Source organism: Schistocerca gregaria, chromosome 2 (assembly GCF_023897955.1).
Source record: "Schistocerca gregaria isolate iqSchGreg1 chromosome 2, iqSchGreg1.2, whole genome shotgun sequence".
NCBI lineage: Eukaryota > Metazoa > Arthropoda > Insecta > Orthoptera > Acrididae > Schistocerca > Schistocerca gregaria.
The window spans coordinates 655,343,857-655,362,419 of NC_064921.1; the positions used below are offsets into that span (position 1 = coordinate 655,343,857).

The 18,563-nt window shown below is 37.4% G+C and overlaps 1 protein-coding gene across 4 annotated transcripts in view; it reads left to right on the forward strand.

The window, feature by feature from the left end:
• Positions 1–18,563, forward strand: part of LOC126334690 (zinc finger protein ubi-d4) — a 229,701-nt gene that overhangs the window by 128,539 nt on the left and 82,599 nt on the right. For 2 of the 4 annotated variants that reach the window (XM_049997177.1, XM_049997178.1), the window contains one exon: positions 1,992–2,345. The exons of the other annotated variants lie outside the window; for them this stretch is intronic. In XM_049997177.1, coding sequence (XP_049853134.1) covers positions 1,992–2,345 — 354 coding nt within the window. The remainder of the gene's footprint in view (positions 1–1,991; positions 2,346–18,563) is intronic. 4 annotated transcript variants of the gene reach the window in all.

Consider the following 18,563-nt stretch of genomic DNA (forward strand, 5'->3'; position numbering starts at 1 on the left):
CCATGGATATTAAAGTTTTTTGAGCAGTGTGAGCATACACTATTGTACAAGAAAAAAATACTATATCTTTGATTTTCTTCTTGCCAAAGAGAGGAAGCAAATTTCTGCCAAATTAACAATTTCAGTTTTGTTTCCTGCGTTAATATATTGTCAGCTTTTTCCACCATACATGAGATTATATTCATAGTGTTAATTTTATTAATGCACTCTCAGTAATGTTTACTCCAATGCACTCTTTAGGTGCTCATCCAAGCATTAAAAAGGATTAGTTGTCAGTAACAGGAAGTTAAGAATTCACACCTCACAGATATCCAGCAGCCATGTATGTCATACAAAACATCTTTGACAGATTGCAAAAAAGACAAGGTTGTGGCAACACAGTCAATAGTTGCAGTCAGAACAGTCACAGCTAGAAAGTAAGGATGGAAACAGACTTCTGCTAAACCTGGGTCTTGCAAGCATTCCAAGAATGCCTGCTGATTGCTAGTTTTCAGCTAACATTATAAGAGACATTCCATACTGTCTCATGAAACCACATTCATCAACAGCAAAGATAACAATTTGATGAAAATTGTATGATAATATTGATACCTACCTTTAACATTTCAATACTAAGTAATTATTTACATATTTATGTAGATGTCCACAAAAATACCTGCAGATATTCATGTACTTGCAAGGTTTTATCCGCAGTTTCACTATTACTCTGGATGTCCACAACCATACAGACCTCTAGCTGTAGTATTTGCTTGGGAAATATTTGTGGAAGCTAAAGAACTATGTTCTACACAGTGTTTTAAGCTGATAGTTGGGTTGAGTAATGGTGGCGATGATGATTCATATTGGTGGTGGTGGTGGTGGTGGCAGAACCATCACTAGTGAAAGCTAAATGTGCACTGACGAAATAAAATGTTGGGGAAGATGAAGCAGTGAAAAGAATGAAAAGAAATGTTTCCTATTCCTTATAGTGGGTTAGTCAGACATCAAACTATGGTTGTTGAGTGTTTTGGGAAGGTGTAACTTCCTGATAAGAAACTGCTTACACTTAACGCTTAAGAACCAATTCTTGAGTACTGTTCATCTTTTTGGGATCCATATTAAGTCGTATTACTGAAGAAAATAAGTTCGTAGAAGATGTGCACAATTTTGTGACAATTTAGTTAATTGGTATGCACTACAAGGATGTGTATGAAATTTCAGTGGCACTACCCTGTAAGAAAGCTCTCACTCATCAGGTGGAGGGCTTCTCTAAAGTCACAAGAAACTTTCCTTTCTTTTAAGAAGGTTATAATAGTGTTAGACATGCTATTCTAAGATGAAGAGGTTGGCACAGAAGAGGAATTCATAGTGGTCCACATCAAACCAGTGAGAAGAGTGATCGTAGGACCACCTTCCCACTATCCCCAAACCCCTTATTTTTAAAAGTGGAGTTTGGGCATTTGAAGAAGTATTAAGACAGTTTTTCTTCATGAAAGCTGTCCATGAATGAAATGCGATTGGAAACAAGAGCAAATAATGTTAGTGCACGGTACCCAATTACGTGTACCGTGTGATGACTTGCACACCTGAACATTGATAGTGAATTCGAAAACAGCCGTAAGAAACATTCTAGGAGTTGGCAACAGGAATCATATTTTGCAATATAGGATACAGTTGTAAGGATTTCGGATCATTGAATGAGCGTTGACTCGTGCTACATTTCTGTTGTGCTAGCCATCTCTGTATTTATTTTCACCCTAACACTTACTGTCTGAAACGTTATATTCTTTATTATTTCCAACTATTAAGCTCCATGTGGTCTGAAAGTCCAAATCGGTGTTTACATCCAAGTGTGTATCTGTCAGCTGCAACCAAAGCCTCTTATTACCTTTTGAGTACAGCATTTTTAACTATTATTCTTCAATTTTAAAACAAACAAAAACTTATAGGTCGAAGAGACATCAGCTCATATCCATTTAGGCAGTCTGAAGTGCAGGTTAAGTTTGTTTCAGTGTGTGGAGCGCGGTACAAGACCCGACCTGGGCTCACGTACCACTACACTCACTCTCACAAGGATGAGGAGAGCGGAGATGCCCCTTCGACGCAGGCACAGGTGCCTCTTCAGGGAGGGGGCCAAAGCCCAGTTGTGGGCTCACCCGGGCCTGCCCACACGTCTGCTGCTCCCACACCCGCTGGTGAGCCCTTCGCCAGACAGACGCCACAGGCTCAGCAACTGCAGCCGTTGGCTCTGCAACCACAGCAGGGCCCTGGCCCAGCTGGGCAGGTTCCAGTGCCAGTGCCTTCACAACCGGAGGCAGGTTGGAGCAAGTTCCAGGACAGTTACCTCACCTTCCTAAGTGCCCCTGGTACGCTCACTGCCAGCTGGCAGCTCATGTCAGAGTCTCGCCATACCCTCTACCTCTTGACTGGCATGCTGGACAGATAGCGAGATGACCCCTTGTAGAGAGTAGTTGTGGCTCTTCCTTCAAGTCTGTTAGCTACTTTTTCTTCTTCATTATATCAGCTTGCATTTCTTTGTTGTTGTTTTTATTTTTGTGTTTGCATTTTGTATGAATTTGTATCATTTTTACTCTCCACCAATTTGTGAGTGAAATAATTTTGGTGCGTTCCTCAAATTACGTCAGTAATCAATTATGCATTGGGTTTCTCATAGTGTTTTGTGAGTGTTGTGACTGTGTACCATTTCTGTTGAGATGCTAAAGCCACTGCTTCTGACTAGGATTTTGTGTGCTTCATGCAACACCACCTTTTATGTGGAAAGTCTCATACTGCTAACTCATGAGTGAAAAATATTCTAACACAGTGCTGTCACTGTCATATTCACAGTTAGGCTTCTTGCACGGTTTTTCCTTCCCTTTAAGTTGTGTGAGGAACTGACTAGTTACATAACACTTTCCACCAGTTACTTATTTGTTTGATGGTGTGGTACACAGTTTCTTAATTGTAAGAAGAAAATTAGATGGAACATCAGAGTGCTAGAAATTTTAGATAACTATCTCATTTAATTTAATCAAACCTGCCAACTGTTTCTGCATTGCCAGTCTAAAAATCCAATATTGTGCAAGACATTCAGAAATAATGAAAAACATTTAAGAATTAAATTTGTCTCTCACAAAAACATGTGCATTATTAGTCATTAGATTTGTACTTAATGAAACAGTATTGTTGTAACAGCCATTTTGGTGTTGTTGTAATTGTCTTTACGCTGTGTTCTCCAGTGGATTCTCGACACTAATGACAACTGCATTCTGAGCAAATACATGTTTGCATTTCATAAAACAAATCTTGTGCGAATATTTCAAATGAGAACATGCACTATGCTAGCTATTAATACCCAGTCTTTATGTTACTTACTTAAACAAGCAATTGTTTCAACAATCGTGCATCTGTATCACTATAAATGTGAGCACATTACAAAAAGACTGACCTGCGTGCGGATACCATTTTGGAACTTTTTGACATAGTTCATTTTTATTTGACAGCTAGCATCATGTGATGAGTGTAGATGTGTATGTTTTATGAGAAAAGATATCTTTTTTAAGCCCATTGTACACCATATGACATTTTGTAGTTCTTTGCCATGCAGTTGATTTTTATATTCATGGATTTAAGTGCTGTGTATTTCCAGTAGCAATTTTCAGCTGGTAGCATCTCCTTTTACTGTCTTACATTAGTCATCATGTGACTTTTGCATCATTGAGCTTTTCAATTTCCATAATTATGCTTTCCATAGTTGCAGTTATTATTCAGCATTTTATTTGCATGAATTAGCTATTTCGCATACAGGTGAAATAAGTTGGGAATGTTCTATTTGCTATTAAATTTTATATTTCAGATTTTTCACCATTATTCCTTTTTGCATTGGAACCTGTAATCATCTGTTGCTAGTTATATATTTACATGAACTATATATGTTTTACTTCCAGAATTGCCAATTCTGCATACTTTGACACCTCATTAGTTTTGTTCTTTGTCACTTCTTTTCATAATGCACACTAATGACAGCTGGCTGTTCATCATAATTTTAATGTAAATGAATACTTAATTTGTGACTGTTTCTTGTACAATCATTTTAGACTGAAGAATTGGGTATGGCCTGTAACGCATACCAAAGAACTCTTTAATACAGTCTCTTTACTAAATTGTTTTATATTAGTTTACTATGCAGGGTCATGGGAGAATTTTGTTTGTAATAAACTGCAGAATATTCCACGTTTACCTTTAAAACATTTGTTGTTGTTCTCTGTTTTTCATTTGATACTACTCACTGGGAGAGATTTTTTAGCTGTCTAGGTGACAGCTACATTAGAGAATTTTGACATGAGCTACAAACTGTTAATATCAATCACCTTATATTGCTTTTTAAGACATTTTCAATCTCTTTACTTTTCTTTCTCTTTCCTTTGAACAGAGAAATGCACACCTGTAAAAGGAGTAATTATTATTTCTTTCTTTCTTTTTGTTCACTATTTTCCATGGGGTTAAGGAAATGTGATTAAAAGTTGCTGTAAGACAGAGAAATGCACATTTGGAAAAGCAGTAATTATTATTTCTTACTTTCCTTTTGTTCACTATTTTGCATGGGGCTAAGGAAATGTGATTAAAAGTTGCAGGAAGACAGGGAAAACAGAAAGCCAAGCAGCATTACAAAGCCAAAAAATGTGGAGGTGATTGATGATTGGGAGTTTGATAAGGAAACAGATTCTAATGAGAAAATCATCTGCAGTTTCTGGCTTATGTGATATCAGTGTCATTATTAATGATAATTACTTGAGCAATTAACTGCTAATTTTTCACCATTATGAAATTTTTATTCAGCATAATGACACATGATGCACCTAAGATCAAAGCACACACTTATGAAAAAACCCACAGAAATTTGCCAGTAAACGAGGAACTAAAAAATATACTAATAATGGGATACTACTATTTCTGTCTGCCAGAATTGTAAAGGGAGTGGCTTTTTGCAGCAGGATAACACCGTAAGCTCTTTAATTTATGAGAACTTTAAAGAAACTTTGACATGCTCCTTAAAGAGTTTGTACCAAAATAAAAAAAAAACTATAAAATTGAAGGACAGAATGACTGCCCATTATTTTACCTTCTTGCAGCTACATTTCAAGCACTGTCAATAGACAATTCAATGTAGAGAAGAGTATCCTAACTTTTAAAATCATTAGTTCCTTACCTGGGGAGGAAAGCTAGACAGATTGGGAAGATTTGAAATGTGAGGGCGAAAGCAACTCAAATATTGTGAGGATGAGACCCCTCCTTAAGGGGATGTTAGAAAAGAGAGGCAAGCTATTCAGAATCCAGATTACTTTTTCCTGAAAATCACACAGGTAGGTTTCTGTGCTCACGAGAGTATATTTATAAATAACTGATGGAGCACATTTTGTAATGAGGTGATCACTGGAGTACAGTCCGTGTAGTAGTAAAGCAGGTCAAATGTGAGAGAGAACACCAGATATGAGAGAGAATCACATTTATATTTCTCAGTTTTGGATTATGAACTTAGTTTGCTTTGGAGACAGATAAACAAATTGTAAGCCTTCTGGATATATTTTTAGAGTAAAATGGCCCTACGACTCCAGGAAAACTATCCCTAATGGATTCACAAATGGTTTGGTGAACTGAATATTTTAAATGTTTTCATAACTAACTATTTTTTAACACAAGGCTGGAGCAGATACACTACCTACTTAATAGTTTACCCCTGGCTGTTTTGGATTAGATTAAGTCCAAGAAGCCTTCAATTTTATCCATAACTTAAAGAAATAACTTTGTAGTAGTAATAATTTAACAATTTAATAATTTGCATTTTGAGCTGTAAAGTGGAAACCTATGCTAAAAATCTCAGTTTTTACGATTTTTTCAACTCTAGTAACTTTTATTAGGAAGTTCATTCCCTGGTGGCAGTATTTTTATTAATGAAAAACATATATTTTCTCTAATTAAAAGTGGTGTGTAACACCTTGCTGTTGAATTTATATGTACTTCCGTAATGTATTTTCTATATCATCGTCCTTAAAATGAGGAAAAATTGAATAAGTGTACATGTACAGAATTTTTCAAAAAATAATGCAATTCTTTAACATCAAAAGTTTGTTAGATAAATGTAATATCTAAATTGTATGATTTTTGAGGGCCTTCTGTGAAATGTTTTTCTGTGTTGTACAATAAATTTTGAAGCACTTTAATGTACATTGTGTGAATTTGTACTCACTACACTGATAGTATGCATCTTTAAATCACCCTTTTCCAGTCAGCTTCTTGCTTCCCTGAGAACACATTATTCTCTTGCAATGGTCAAATTGCTGGAAAATACAGCCATATTTGGCATATGATCAGTCGTCGTCCAGTTCATAGTTTTCTCTCAACCAAAGTCTTCCCCTCTGTATAAGTGCGATATTTAGGAGACTAATATCACTCCTTCCCCCTGAAGTGAATTTGTGTGTGCCTTTCTCTTCTGATGTTGTATTTTAAAATAAAACCACTTTGAAATCACATAGTTAGTCTTTCCAACTGGAAATTTGACTAAGGATACAACATACTTAGTTTGAAACATTTTTTGCTTTAATTCCCCAAAATTCTGAGCCATTATCACTATCTTCTTAATCAGGAAATTACTCTGGAATTCCATCTTCAGTCAGAAAGTGCTGATGACTGTAATGCACTATTGCTGCTGGTTCATCTGTTCCTTTGTCTTCAAACCAGCCTAGAAGAAAATCTGTCCCTTGATGGAATGTCAGTTAGCAGATAGAGACAGTTGAGCTATGTTACGTAGTTTTAGGAAGGGAAGGAATGAGCTTAGTGGAGACAACCTGCCTTTCGGCAGGTAATGGCCAAAGTTAAATGAATCATCAAGGAGTGCATGGAGAGAATTCTTAAGTGCCCTTGACCATTCTGCACTTGCTGCAAAGGTATGGGAGTCAACACAGGGAATAAAAGTCCAGGCCCAGTAGCTGCCATATTTTTTTTAAAAAAAATTGTGTCCTTCAAGCAGCACCTATGGAAATAGCATAGACAATGGCAAGATACTTTTGTCATTTGACCTCTGCCTATTACATGAATCATCGATTTTGCCAACAATGGGAACACATGGAGAAACACAGTCCAGTGTTTTCGACTGGCAATTCGGAACCATATAACTACCCTTTCCTCATTTCGAAACTACAGTCTTCACTAACAGCAGCTTGCGACACTGCTCCAGGACCCGAGAAGATTCAACATGGCATGCGAAGACTTCTAAACATGGAGACAAAAAAGTTCTCTTGTGCCTCTTCAACAAAATATCCAGATCCATTGTGGGAGGCAATTCCAATACCACTTCTGAAGTCAACAAAGAACAGGCTATCTCCAGGTGGCTACAGGAATGTTTGTTGTATAGGAAAATAATAAAATATTTTTGGACATTGAGCACTGGTTCCTAGCCAATTCTTTGTCACTAAACTTGGAAAAAACACACTACATGCAGTTCAGAACTTGTAAGGGGGTTCCCACGAGTATATGCCTAACATACAATGACAAGCAGAAAGAAGTAGTGGATAGTGTTAAATTCTGGGGATTAGAGCTTGATAATAAATTCAACTAGGAGGAGCACACCACAGAACTGCTGAAGTGTCTAAACAAATCTCTATTTGCGATGTGAATTCTGTCATACGTAGGGGATATAAAAATGAAAAGTTGGTGTACTATGCTTACTTTCACTCCATAATGTCATATGGGATTATTTTTTGGGGTAGTTCATCAAGCCAACCTAAAGTTTTCTGGTCACAAAAATGTGCAATGAGAGTTATGTTTGGTGTGCACTCAAGAACATCCTGCAAAGGCATGTTTAGGGAGCTGGGGATAGTAACTATTGCTTCCCAGTATAATTATTCCTTAGTGAAATTTGTCATTAACAATATATCACTTTTTCAAACCAACAGCTCAGTTCATGGAATCAATACTAGAAATAATCTTCCCAAGTATTTAAAGTCACTTACTCTTGTACAAAAAATATGCATTATTCAGGAACACACATTTTCAATAACTTGCCAGCAGCAATAAAAAGCTTAACTACCAGTGACATTCAGTTTAAGATAAGCCTAAAGGATTTATTGGTGGCCAACTCCTCCTACTCCACTGATGAATTTCTCAGTAGAACCAACTGATTTTGATTTGTGTGTGTGTGTGTGTGTGTGTGTGTGTGTGTGTGTGTGTGTGTGTGTACAATGTAACTTCTGCACCATTTCAGTGCAATATTGTGTTCATTGTAAATAAGTATTGTAGTGGTTCTATTATATGTTTATCACCTTATAAATAAATAAAAACATTTTTTTAAATTTTAAATTTGCGTTAATGCAATCTTAGTAAATGAGTGTTGTAAAATGATCCTTTCATATAATGTTCATTAAAAAAAAAAAAAAAAAAAAAAAAAAAAAAAAAAAAAAAAAAAAAAAAAAACCACTATCATTCCACTTGGGACCTGTGGAAGCTACATCAGCTTATTTATTTTAGTTGTAAATATTTTTCATGTGTTATTGTTTTTCTGATATGTTCTACATCCTGGAGGACCTTCTCACTACGGATCAATTGGAATGAAAGTAAATCTGCTCTAATCTAATCTAGTGAGGATAACGTGTTGATGCCTAGTGTGGACTCTCAAAACAAGGGAATTGCTCAGCCATTTCAAATCTACATTTCGAAAATATCGCTATACCCTTGAAGCTCCTGCTATCAAAGGGGGTGATAAATGAGTCATTCCTACACAAAAAGCAGTTTATTGGTGTATTCTTTGATGTTTGGGAAGTGTATGATACCATCTGGAGGCAAAATATTGTCATCAACTGCATGAATGAAGATTTCATGTATTGCTTGTAGTCCCTCCTCACTAAACAGTACGTCCAGTATCAAGTCGATGCTACAAACTCCAACCTATTCCTTCAGCAGAATGGTACTCATAGGGATAGTGCTTTCAGCACTGCTCTTTTTACTATAATAAGTCAATAAGGAGTCCAGTCAAATATTCCTTACTTGTGGATGACTTTGCAGTATTCTACTCGTCCTCTAATCTCATGAATATGACACATCAACTACAGCTAACCCTTAAAGATACTAAACCAATTGACTGATACAACTGATTTTAAATTTTCTACAGGAAAAAGAAAAAAACTGTGTGTTCTAATCCTTCATGTCAGTCCTTTACAGTCCCAGAACTCAGGCTGTGGGACACCACCTTGAATTTTAAGACCTCATTGTGGTTTAGGACTCATCTTTTGTCAGAGGTTAACATGGCTGTCACATGTCCACAGTCTATCTGTAGATATCTGAAGGCACTAAACATCTTAAAATGTCTGAACGGTAAGAACTGGGAAACAGATCGATCCAGCCTGCTCACGTTCTGTATAGAACCTTCACCCGCATGCAACTTGACTATGGCTGCATTGTGTATAGTTCAGCTGAATTTCTATCTTTAAATTTATTGAATGCTGTCCTCGTGCAGGTCTTAGATGGGGTACAAAAGGCTACTGCACTCGTCACATTTCAAGCCTCTGTGCACAGGCTGGTGAGCTGTCTCTTACAATAGAGCAAGAACTATACAAAGTGAGGCCCATCTCCAAACATCATGTTATCAGTGTTGAGTTGAATGATCCATACAGTGAAGGTTTACTGGTTATCGGTTAACTATGCTTTTTTCTGTCCATGTGTAGGACTAACTTAGACATGATGAAGTACAGCAAAACCATCAGACCATCAATAGATTTAAAACTGTTTGTAACTGCATTTTTTCACAGTGTTGTGAGCACATGGCAGTTTTCATCCATTGGCCAAAGCAAGGGGACAGTGCTGGGTATTCTCTTATCTTTCACCATTATGTCATTAATATCTGCTTACCATGCCACTTCTCTGTGTGCTATGGAGAGCTGTGGATGGTCAAGAAGGCACTGGAGAACATGAGACTTCTTAGTGTAAGCCAAGTGTCTTGTCTTTACAGACACTCTCAGTGCTCTAAAAGCTATTCAGCAAATTTTACCACCATATGTGATTGTTGAATGGTTCAGGACACTATCCATCTCCCAGATAGGCAAGACGGGGGGGGGGGGGGGGGGCAGCGAGAGAGAGAGGGGGGGAGGGGCGGCTTCTACTGGGTCCGTGGACTGGGGGAGTCAAGAAGAATGAGAAAGCTGACAGGGCAGCCAAGACAGGCTTACAAGGAAAATACCACAGTTCACCTTAATATCCGACTACAGGCTAGTGTAATGGGTAACAAAGAGAGAGTTGGCTGAGTGGGAAAGACAGTGGCTGGAAGTGGTCAACAACAAGCTGGTGTTGGTCGAACCAACTATTTGTGTATGCACACTTCCACTCTAGCTTCAGGAAGTGGCAAAGTGGCGTTAATGCAGCTTTGTTGTGTACTCTGCCCAAGGAAACAGCCCGCATCTCGTGGTATTGCGGTAGCATTCTTGCTTCCCACGCCCGGGTTCCCGGGTTCGATTCCCGGCAGTGTGTGTGTGTGTGTGCGCCACCTTCCACCTTCCTGCCTTCCTTTCTTTGCGTGTGTGTGTGTGTGTGTGTGTGTGTGTGTGTGTGTGTGTGTTTAGCAGAAGCAATGGGTATGCTAAGCAGAGGCAGCAGAGGATCAAGTAGGTAAAAAGACGAAAGCTAGTAGAAATCTTTGGCTAACAGAAGAAATAGTGAATTTAATTGATGAAAGGAGAAAATATAAAAATGCAGTAAATGAAGCAGGCAAAAAAGAAATACTGACATCTCAGAAATGACATCAACAGGAAGTACAAAATGGCTAAGCAGGGATGGCTAGAGGACAAATGTAAGGATGTAGGGGCTTATCTCACTAGGGGTAAGATGGATACTGCCTACAGGAAAATTAAAGAGACCTTTGGAGAAAAGAGAGCCACTTGTATGAATATCAAGAGCTCAGATGGAAAACCAATCCTAAGCAAAGAAAGGAAGGCAGGAAGGTGGAAGGAGTATATAGAGGGCCTATACAAGGGCGATGTACTTGAGGACAATATTATGGAAATGGAAGAGGATGTAGATGAAGATGAATTGTGTGTTCTGTAATTGGTAAACTCTTGTCTTTGTGCCTCCTATTGGAGAGATAGATAGGAGTCTGTCATACATTCTCAGATTCGTCACTAAATACTGGTGCTTGAAACTTTATAAGTGGGCTTCCCACAATAGTTGAAGTCTCTCACCGAGCATGGAAATTCATTTATACTCAGATTCAATAGGTCACACCTGTGACATTTTGTGCTGCCCTTCTTGCTGTATGTTCAATAATCTCTCTAACAAGGAAAGGTATCCACAGAGGTGATACAGTTTTTAAAACTGTCTACATGGTAACGTAGGTTAAGATCACAGGTATCACACACTGCAACCATTCACTCTGGTGGGCCCTCATTTGCAAGTAATTGATGAAAAAAGAAATTCAGAATTTTGTGTGATACGTAATAGCAGTAGAATAGTCCCATTGTGTAGTCTGGCTGCATGGTGCAATGGATAGGATAACAGCTTTGCATTCAGGAGGTTGTAGGTACAGTTCTCGTCAGAGGCAGATTTTTTTTTTAATTAATTTTCAACCTTTATAGAAATTAGTTCGATCATTATTTTTATTCAATTAATTGGTTTAAATATAATTTTTATTTCCACTTCTTTGTCATATCATTTTGATCACTGTCAACTTTTTTATTTGTTTCATTTTTTCTATATATCATCCTGTTTCCAATCAGAATTTTTGTGAATATGAATTTAATTGTATTTATCTCTTATAATGGAAATGGAAGAGGATGTAGATGAAGATGAAATGGGAGATACGATACTGCATGAAGAGTTTGACAGAGCACTGAAAGACCTGAGTCGAAACAAGGCCCCGGGAGTAGACAACATTTCATTGGAACTACTGACAGCCTTGGGAGAGCCACTCCTGACAAAACTCTACCATCTGGTGAGCAAGATGTATGAGACAGATGAAATACTCTCAGACTTCAAGAAGAATATAATAATTCCAATCCCAAAGAAAGCAGGTGGACAGGTGTGAAAATTACCGAACTATCAGTTTAATAAGTCACAGGTGCAAAATACTTACACAAATTCTTACAGACAAATAAAAAAACTGGTAGAAGCCGCCCTTGGGGACGATCAGTTCGGATTCCGTAGAAATGTTGGAACACATGAGGCAATACTGACCCTACGACTGACAATGTTGACTGGCATACCCTCGAATTCTGAAGGTGGCAGGGGTAAAATACAGGGGCGCGAAAGGCTATTTACAATTTGTAGAAGAACCAGATGGCAGTTATATGAGTTGAGGGACATGAAAGGGAGGGAGTGGTTGGGAATGGAGTGAGACAGGGTTGTAGCCTCTCCCCGATGTTATTCAATCTGTATATTGAGCAAACAGTAAAAGAAACAAAAGAAAAATTTGGAGTAGGTATTAAAATCCATGGAGAAGAAATAAAAACTTAAAGGACTTGGAAGAGCAGTTGAACAGAATGGATAGTGTCATGAAAGGAGGGTATAAGATGAACATCAACAAAAGCAAAATGAGGATAATGGAATGTAGTCCAATTAAATCAGATGATGCTAAGGGAATTAGATTAGGAAATGAGACTGTTAAAGTAGTAAATGAGTTCTGCTATCTGGTATCTCAAAACGGTAGGCAAATGTGAAATGGTGCTGGGGTATTTGTCACAGTAAACACAAAACTCAGGACCACAGAGGTAGAAATTGAAGCTGCATGTGAGATTTTTTGGGCAGGACTCATTATCAAGGATGGGCATAAAATGATTTTGAATCTTTCTTTCGCCAATCAGACTCATCTCGTGACGTAACCATCAACTTTAGAGAAAACCTCAGTTCACTTGTACGTAAGTTCCCCAATCATACTGCAGTCATTAGTGGAGACTTCAATCATCCAATAATCAATTGTGAAAATTACAGTTTTGTTAGTGGTGGGCATGATAAGATATCCTGCAAAACTTTACTAAATGCCTTCTTCGATAACTGAGTAGAACAGATAGTTAGGAATCCCACTTACAGTGGAAATGTATTGGATCTAATGGCAACAATTAGACTTGACCTCTTTGAGGATGTACACATCAAAACTGGTATCAGTGACCATCACACAGTTGCGGCAACAATGATTACCAAAGTACAAAAGACAGCTAAAACAAGCAGAAAGATATACATGTTCATTACTCTAGATAAAAAATCAGTAGTGTCATATCTCAATGAGGAACTTGAAACTTTCAGCACAGATTAGGAACATATAGCGGAAATCTGGCTCAAGTGTAAAAGAATAGTTGACCACACACTGGGTCGATATGTACCCAGTAGATCAGTTAATAATGGGAGGGAACCTCCACGGTATACAATCATTGTAAAGAAACTTCTAAAGAAGCAGAGGTTACTACATAGTAGGTGTGAAACAAAGCGTAGAACTGTAGGTAGAGAGATGCTGAATGAAACACGTTTGCCTGTTAAGAGAGCAATGTGTGATGTGTTCAGTGACTACAATAGCAGAATATTGTCGTTTGGTCTTTCACAGAACCGAAAGAAATTCTGGTTGTTAGTGGCACCAAAGGTAGCATCCAGTCCCTAGCAAATGAGACAAGAACTGAAATGGAGGGTAGCAAAGCAAAAGCTGAAATGCTTATCTCCATTTCCAAATGTTCCTTTACAATGGAAAACTCAGGAGAACTGCCCCAATTTAATCCTCATATCACTGAAAAGATGAATGAAATAAGTATTAATGTCACTGGTGTGAGAAACAACTGAAATCATTAAAATTGAGCAAATTCCAGGCCCCAATGGAATCCCTGTCACATTCTATACTGAGTATGCATCTGAGTTAGCCCATCTTCTAACTATAATCTATCATAGATCCCTCAAACAAAAAACTTTACCCGTTTCATGGAAAAAGGCACTTGAACAGAATAACCACCTCGATGCCAACCAGCATTGATTTCAAAAGCATCGATCATGTGAAACCTAACTTGCACTTTTAAGACACACTGAAAGCTTTGTATCAAGCCAACCAGGTAGACACAGTATTTCTTGATTTCCAAAAAGCATTTGATTCAATACTGCACCTATGCTTGCTGTCAAAAGTGTGCTCGTATGATGGGATAATAAGTGAAATTTGTGACTGGAGTCAGATCTTGATAAGATAGTGTTGTGGTGTAGAGATCGGCAACTTGCTCCAAATGTTCAGAAGTGTGAAACTTTGCACATTGAAAGCTATATGAAATAGAAGCACATGACAGTAGCAGGTAAGGTGAATGGTCAAATTTGATTTATTCAAAGAATTATAGGGAAGTATGACTCATCTGTGAAGAGACACACTGAAACAATTCAAAGGTGGAGTACTAGATTTGTTATTGGTGTGTTCGATCAACATGCGAGTATCGTGGAGATGCTTTGTGAACTCAAATGGTAATTTGTGGAGGGATGAAGGTGTTCTTTTTGCGAAATACTACGAAAAATTCAAAGAACCGGCAGAACGATTCTACTGCCAACAGTTTACATTTTGTGTAAGGACCATGAAGATAAGGTAAGGGAAATTAGGGCTACCTCTCTCTATTTATAAGTGAAATAGGCAAGGAAATGGCTAATAGGGGTACAAGATATCTCTCTACTATGCAACATGGGGTGGCCTGCGGAGTAGATGTACATATATAAGTGATTCTGAAACCCCCAGAAATTTCCTCCCTCAGTTTGAGGTTGTTGAAGGCAATTTCGACCACAGTTCTACTTGGTATTAATTGAGTGATTATGTAGTTCATGGGTGCCTATGATCTGTCTCTTGCTCTTGTTTTTCAACTGCTACAGCCATTCTTCTCCTTGCTCCAGTGGAAGCTATGCTCATAAGCTGGTAGATCTAATTTACAAGAGTAGGAAGATACTTCTGTCCCATTTAGGACTACATCTGCTTATTTTTCATGAGTAGATCTTTGCCAGACAGGGCCCATATATTCTGCACTTGGAGGTTCGAGTCCTCCCTCGGGCATGGGTGTGTTGTTGTCCTTAGCATAAGTTTGTTCAAGTTAGATTAAGTAGTGTGTAAGCTTAGGGACCAATGACCTCTGCAGTTTGGTCTCATAAGACTCTACCACAAATTTCCAAATTTCTTCACAAACCTGAAAAAACTGCTTAGTTGGAAGAAATTCATGTCCAGTGTAGACACTATGGCAGAAATAAACTCATTTTTCGCAGACCTTGAAAAATTATATACTTTAGAGAGGTTGAGACAGTTGGAGAAACATTGGCAATGTTTACTTAGCTTGAAAGCAGACTTTGATTTGTTCTATATGTTATTTAGTTTAAAAAGTTTGTCTTATCAGTCTGCCCTCCCAAAATTTAGGAGAAAAGCCAGTAGACTGAATGCCATAATAATATTAATTAACCTCTTTTGGTTGCTGCTATGCTACTGTGACGAGTTTAAACCTTTAGTCATGATGGATCCATCTCTAGTGCATATATTCATAATACTTGTGAAATGTGGTTTATTCATCTCATTACATACAACTTTCGAATAATTTGATTTGATGTAAAGGAGACGTGTCAATAAGAAAAATTATTTGAGAGAGATACAAAAATGCACATAATTTGGTATACATTTCTAAAATACTACTGCCCAAATACATACCGTAGTTTCCAGCGTATAAAAAGTAAAATGTATAGTTCCCTTGTTCAAACTTTGAAAATATCCTCAATAAATTCTTCAGTAGAATAACAACACTTTTCCACCAGAAGAATAAAGGGCGTCGTTTTTCTTTTTTTTTTTTACCCATATATATATATATATATAATCTCGTGTAGCTTCCCTTTATTTTAATGTACATTTTTAACTCCATATACTCCGGTGTCTGACCATGGAGTTTTACACAGTTAATTGAAAATTTAAAAATTCTCTCTCTTTATTATTTTCCAGGTATTTCACACTTTCTCCAAACCTGGTGTAACCATTTCAGTTTGACACAATTTCATCAGCTGTGTCAATTTCATTTCCTTACTTTACTTGAGCAGGTTTGGATTCAGCCATAGGAAGCTTAATGGTTCCCATTTCAGACCTTACCATATTTGCATTTCCTGTCAATGTTCAAGTAATGCATACATAATAGTGTGAACATCATGTTTACCATGAAGGCACGTGATGAACAGTTTTAATGGAGGTACAAGCATAGACAGTCCCAGGTATAGAAATGTGATGTCTATTGCAAGCAGAGCAATGACATGAAATAGCTAACAGATTATGCAGAGGAAGCTCATTGTAATATTTAAGCTGGCCCACAACCAATGGACAGGAGCATGCGATGCACCAGTGGAACAAATAAGATATATAAATGAACTTGATTACTTCTCCAGAGGCGTAAACATTTGGGGTTACAGTTATCTGTTCAACTAAATCAGCAAAATGGAAAAAAAATTACAGAACTTGTGCTTCATGGTTCCTGAGAGATCAGAATTACCAGTATAATTCAATGTTTATATGAAATACACACATCTAATTACTTGGGTGAAAAAGCTGTTGCAACAAAAAGTTACATTTTATGAAACTCCTCAAATAGAAATTAGACTCCAGTCCCTCATTCGCACAGAATGTGCTTCTTCACTAAATTTGTCAGTAAACTTGAAGTAACTGCTCAATAGATATCTGCACCATTAACCCAATTTTTTGGGAATTGCTGTAACTGCAGGTAAATGCCAAAATCAGTTGGAGAACTCAGAATATTTAGAAATATTTTAGTATCCTGTGTGGTCCAAATCTCTGTCTCCTTAAAAGTTCACCACATAATAAATTAGACAGTGTGATAAGAGCATGAACAAGGAACTTCAGAGAATAGATTAACTAATCACCGTAATATTTGGTGGGGACAAATACAGTGGATGCCCACCACATGGCTTGCCATTTTTGCATTAATGGGAATTGGTAGGTGAACAAGAGGCAGAAAGATTGAAAGAGAGATGGACAGACAGTTTGTGAAGGTGGAATAGACCTAAAGCCTGTTGCGCAAAAGAAGACGACGACCTGTACGTAACATCAGAAGACCTATTTAGGGCCAATAGAAATATGAATCATTTGGCAATGAATCTCAAACACTCATTACTGAAATTCTTCACAATGAATGACAAGCCAAACTGAAATATTAAGAAACTGTAAAACATAGCAGATACCAACAGAGGTTACTAAGTGAAGTCACTCAAAATTTAATTTCAAAAGACACACCTACAAAATGAAAATGAAGTTCAGCTTACACTTCATCATGCATGAATTGATATAAATTCTTCTGAGAGAGGATCTTAATCTCTAGTTATTTTTTTGTTTATTACTATCTAATAAGTAAGTTTAATATTCCATACTAAAGGAAAAATGCCACTGTATAAAACTGTTCAGTGTAAGTCTCAGTGAAATGGAACCTCGCCTGGCAATATTACTTAGTAATTAATTGAAATTCCACCAAATGTGTGGGTTTCTGGCAATCCTTAAAAAACTGCTAGCCTCATCAATAGTGATCAGATCTATCAGTCATCTTGAATTAAATTATCCATGGTTCCTTTAAATAGTTCGTTTCTGCAGCATTACTGACTACTGAAAATTTGACAATTGTGTGGCAGAAAATGATTCCAGGAACCCTTTCTCACCTTTTATCTGTGAAGAAATTATTTTTATTTTATATTGCCTTTATGTCTCGCGAAAAAATTACACGGAATATAATGTGTTTGTGATAGCAGCATCCATCGAAAGTGTCGGTTTGGTTCCTGTTACAAACAAAATCATTTTTAAAGCAGAATTGTATGTGCCCATTTGATAGAGCAGTCACAAATGATGGCGGTGGTCACAAATGATGGCAGCGGTCACAAATTAGAGCAGTCCCCCAGATTAGAGCAGTCCCTCATTTTGTCAAACAAATTAAATAAATTAATATTTTCTTTTGTCTCTACTCTGCACTTGAATCCTGACAACTTCCTCCCATACTGACTGGTCAGGGTACACTGCCAGTCTGTTCTTTCTTACAGTTTCCACCGTATGGATAACTATATACTTCAGTTTCATAGCCAGCTATATTAAGTACACCATTCATTAACAAGTGAGTTGCTGTTCTCGGGTTCAGGTACATTTTTCACCACATTCAAAACCAAGTCCCTATACATCCTTCATAAAATTCTTTTCTCAGGGTTTCCACAAATGTTTTGATTTTGAGCAAGTTGTCATAATTGTCAATGTTTTTGAATGATGATATTGTTAGTCAAACACAAGTAGTTCAAAATCCAAAGTCATTCACAAGGCATTATTCTGGCAATGTGCGGGATTAATGCAATACATTGTGTATTTTAGCTATAAATTTGTGTAATCTATATACGAAGGTTGAATAGTGGAAACTATTTATTTACAGCTTTTACAAAATAGATAATTCTTACAAAGTTTTACTGATCTTCAGAGCAGCCACCAGCATTGTGTATAACCTGTTGCCAGTGATGTGGAAGTCGTAGGATACTCTTAGCAGTGCCTGGTGTGCTGACAATTCAAGCGGCGCGGTCTATTGCCCGACAAATTT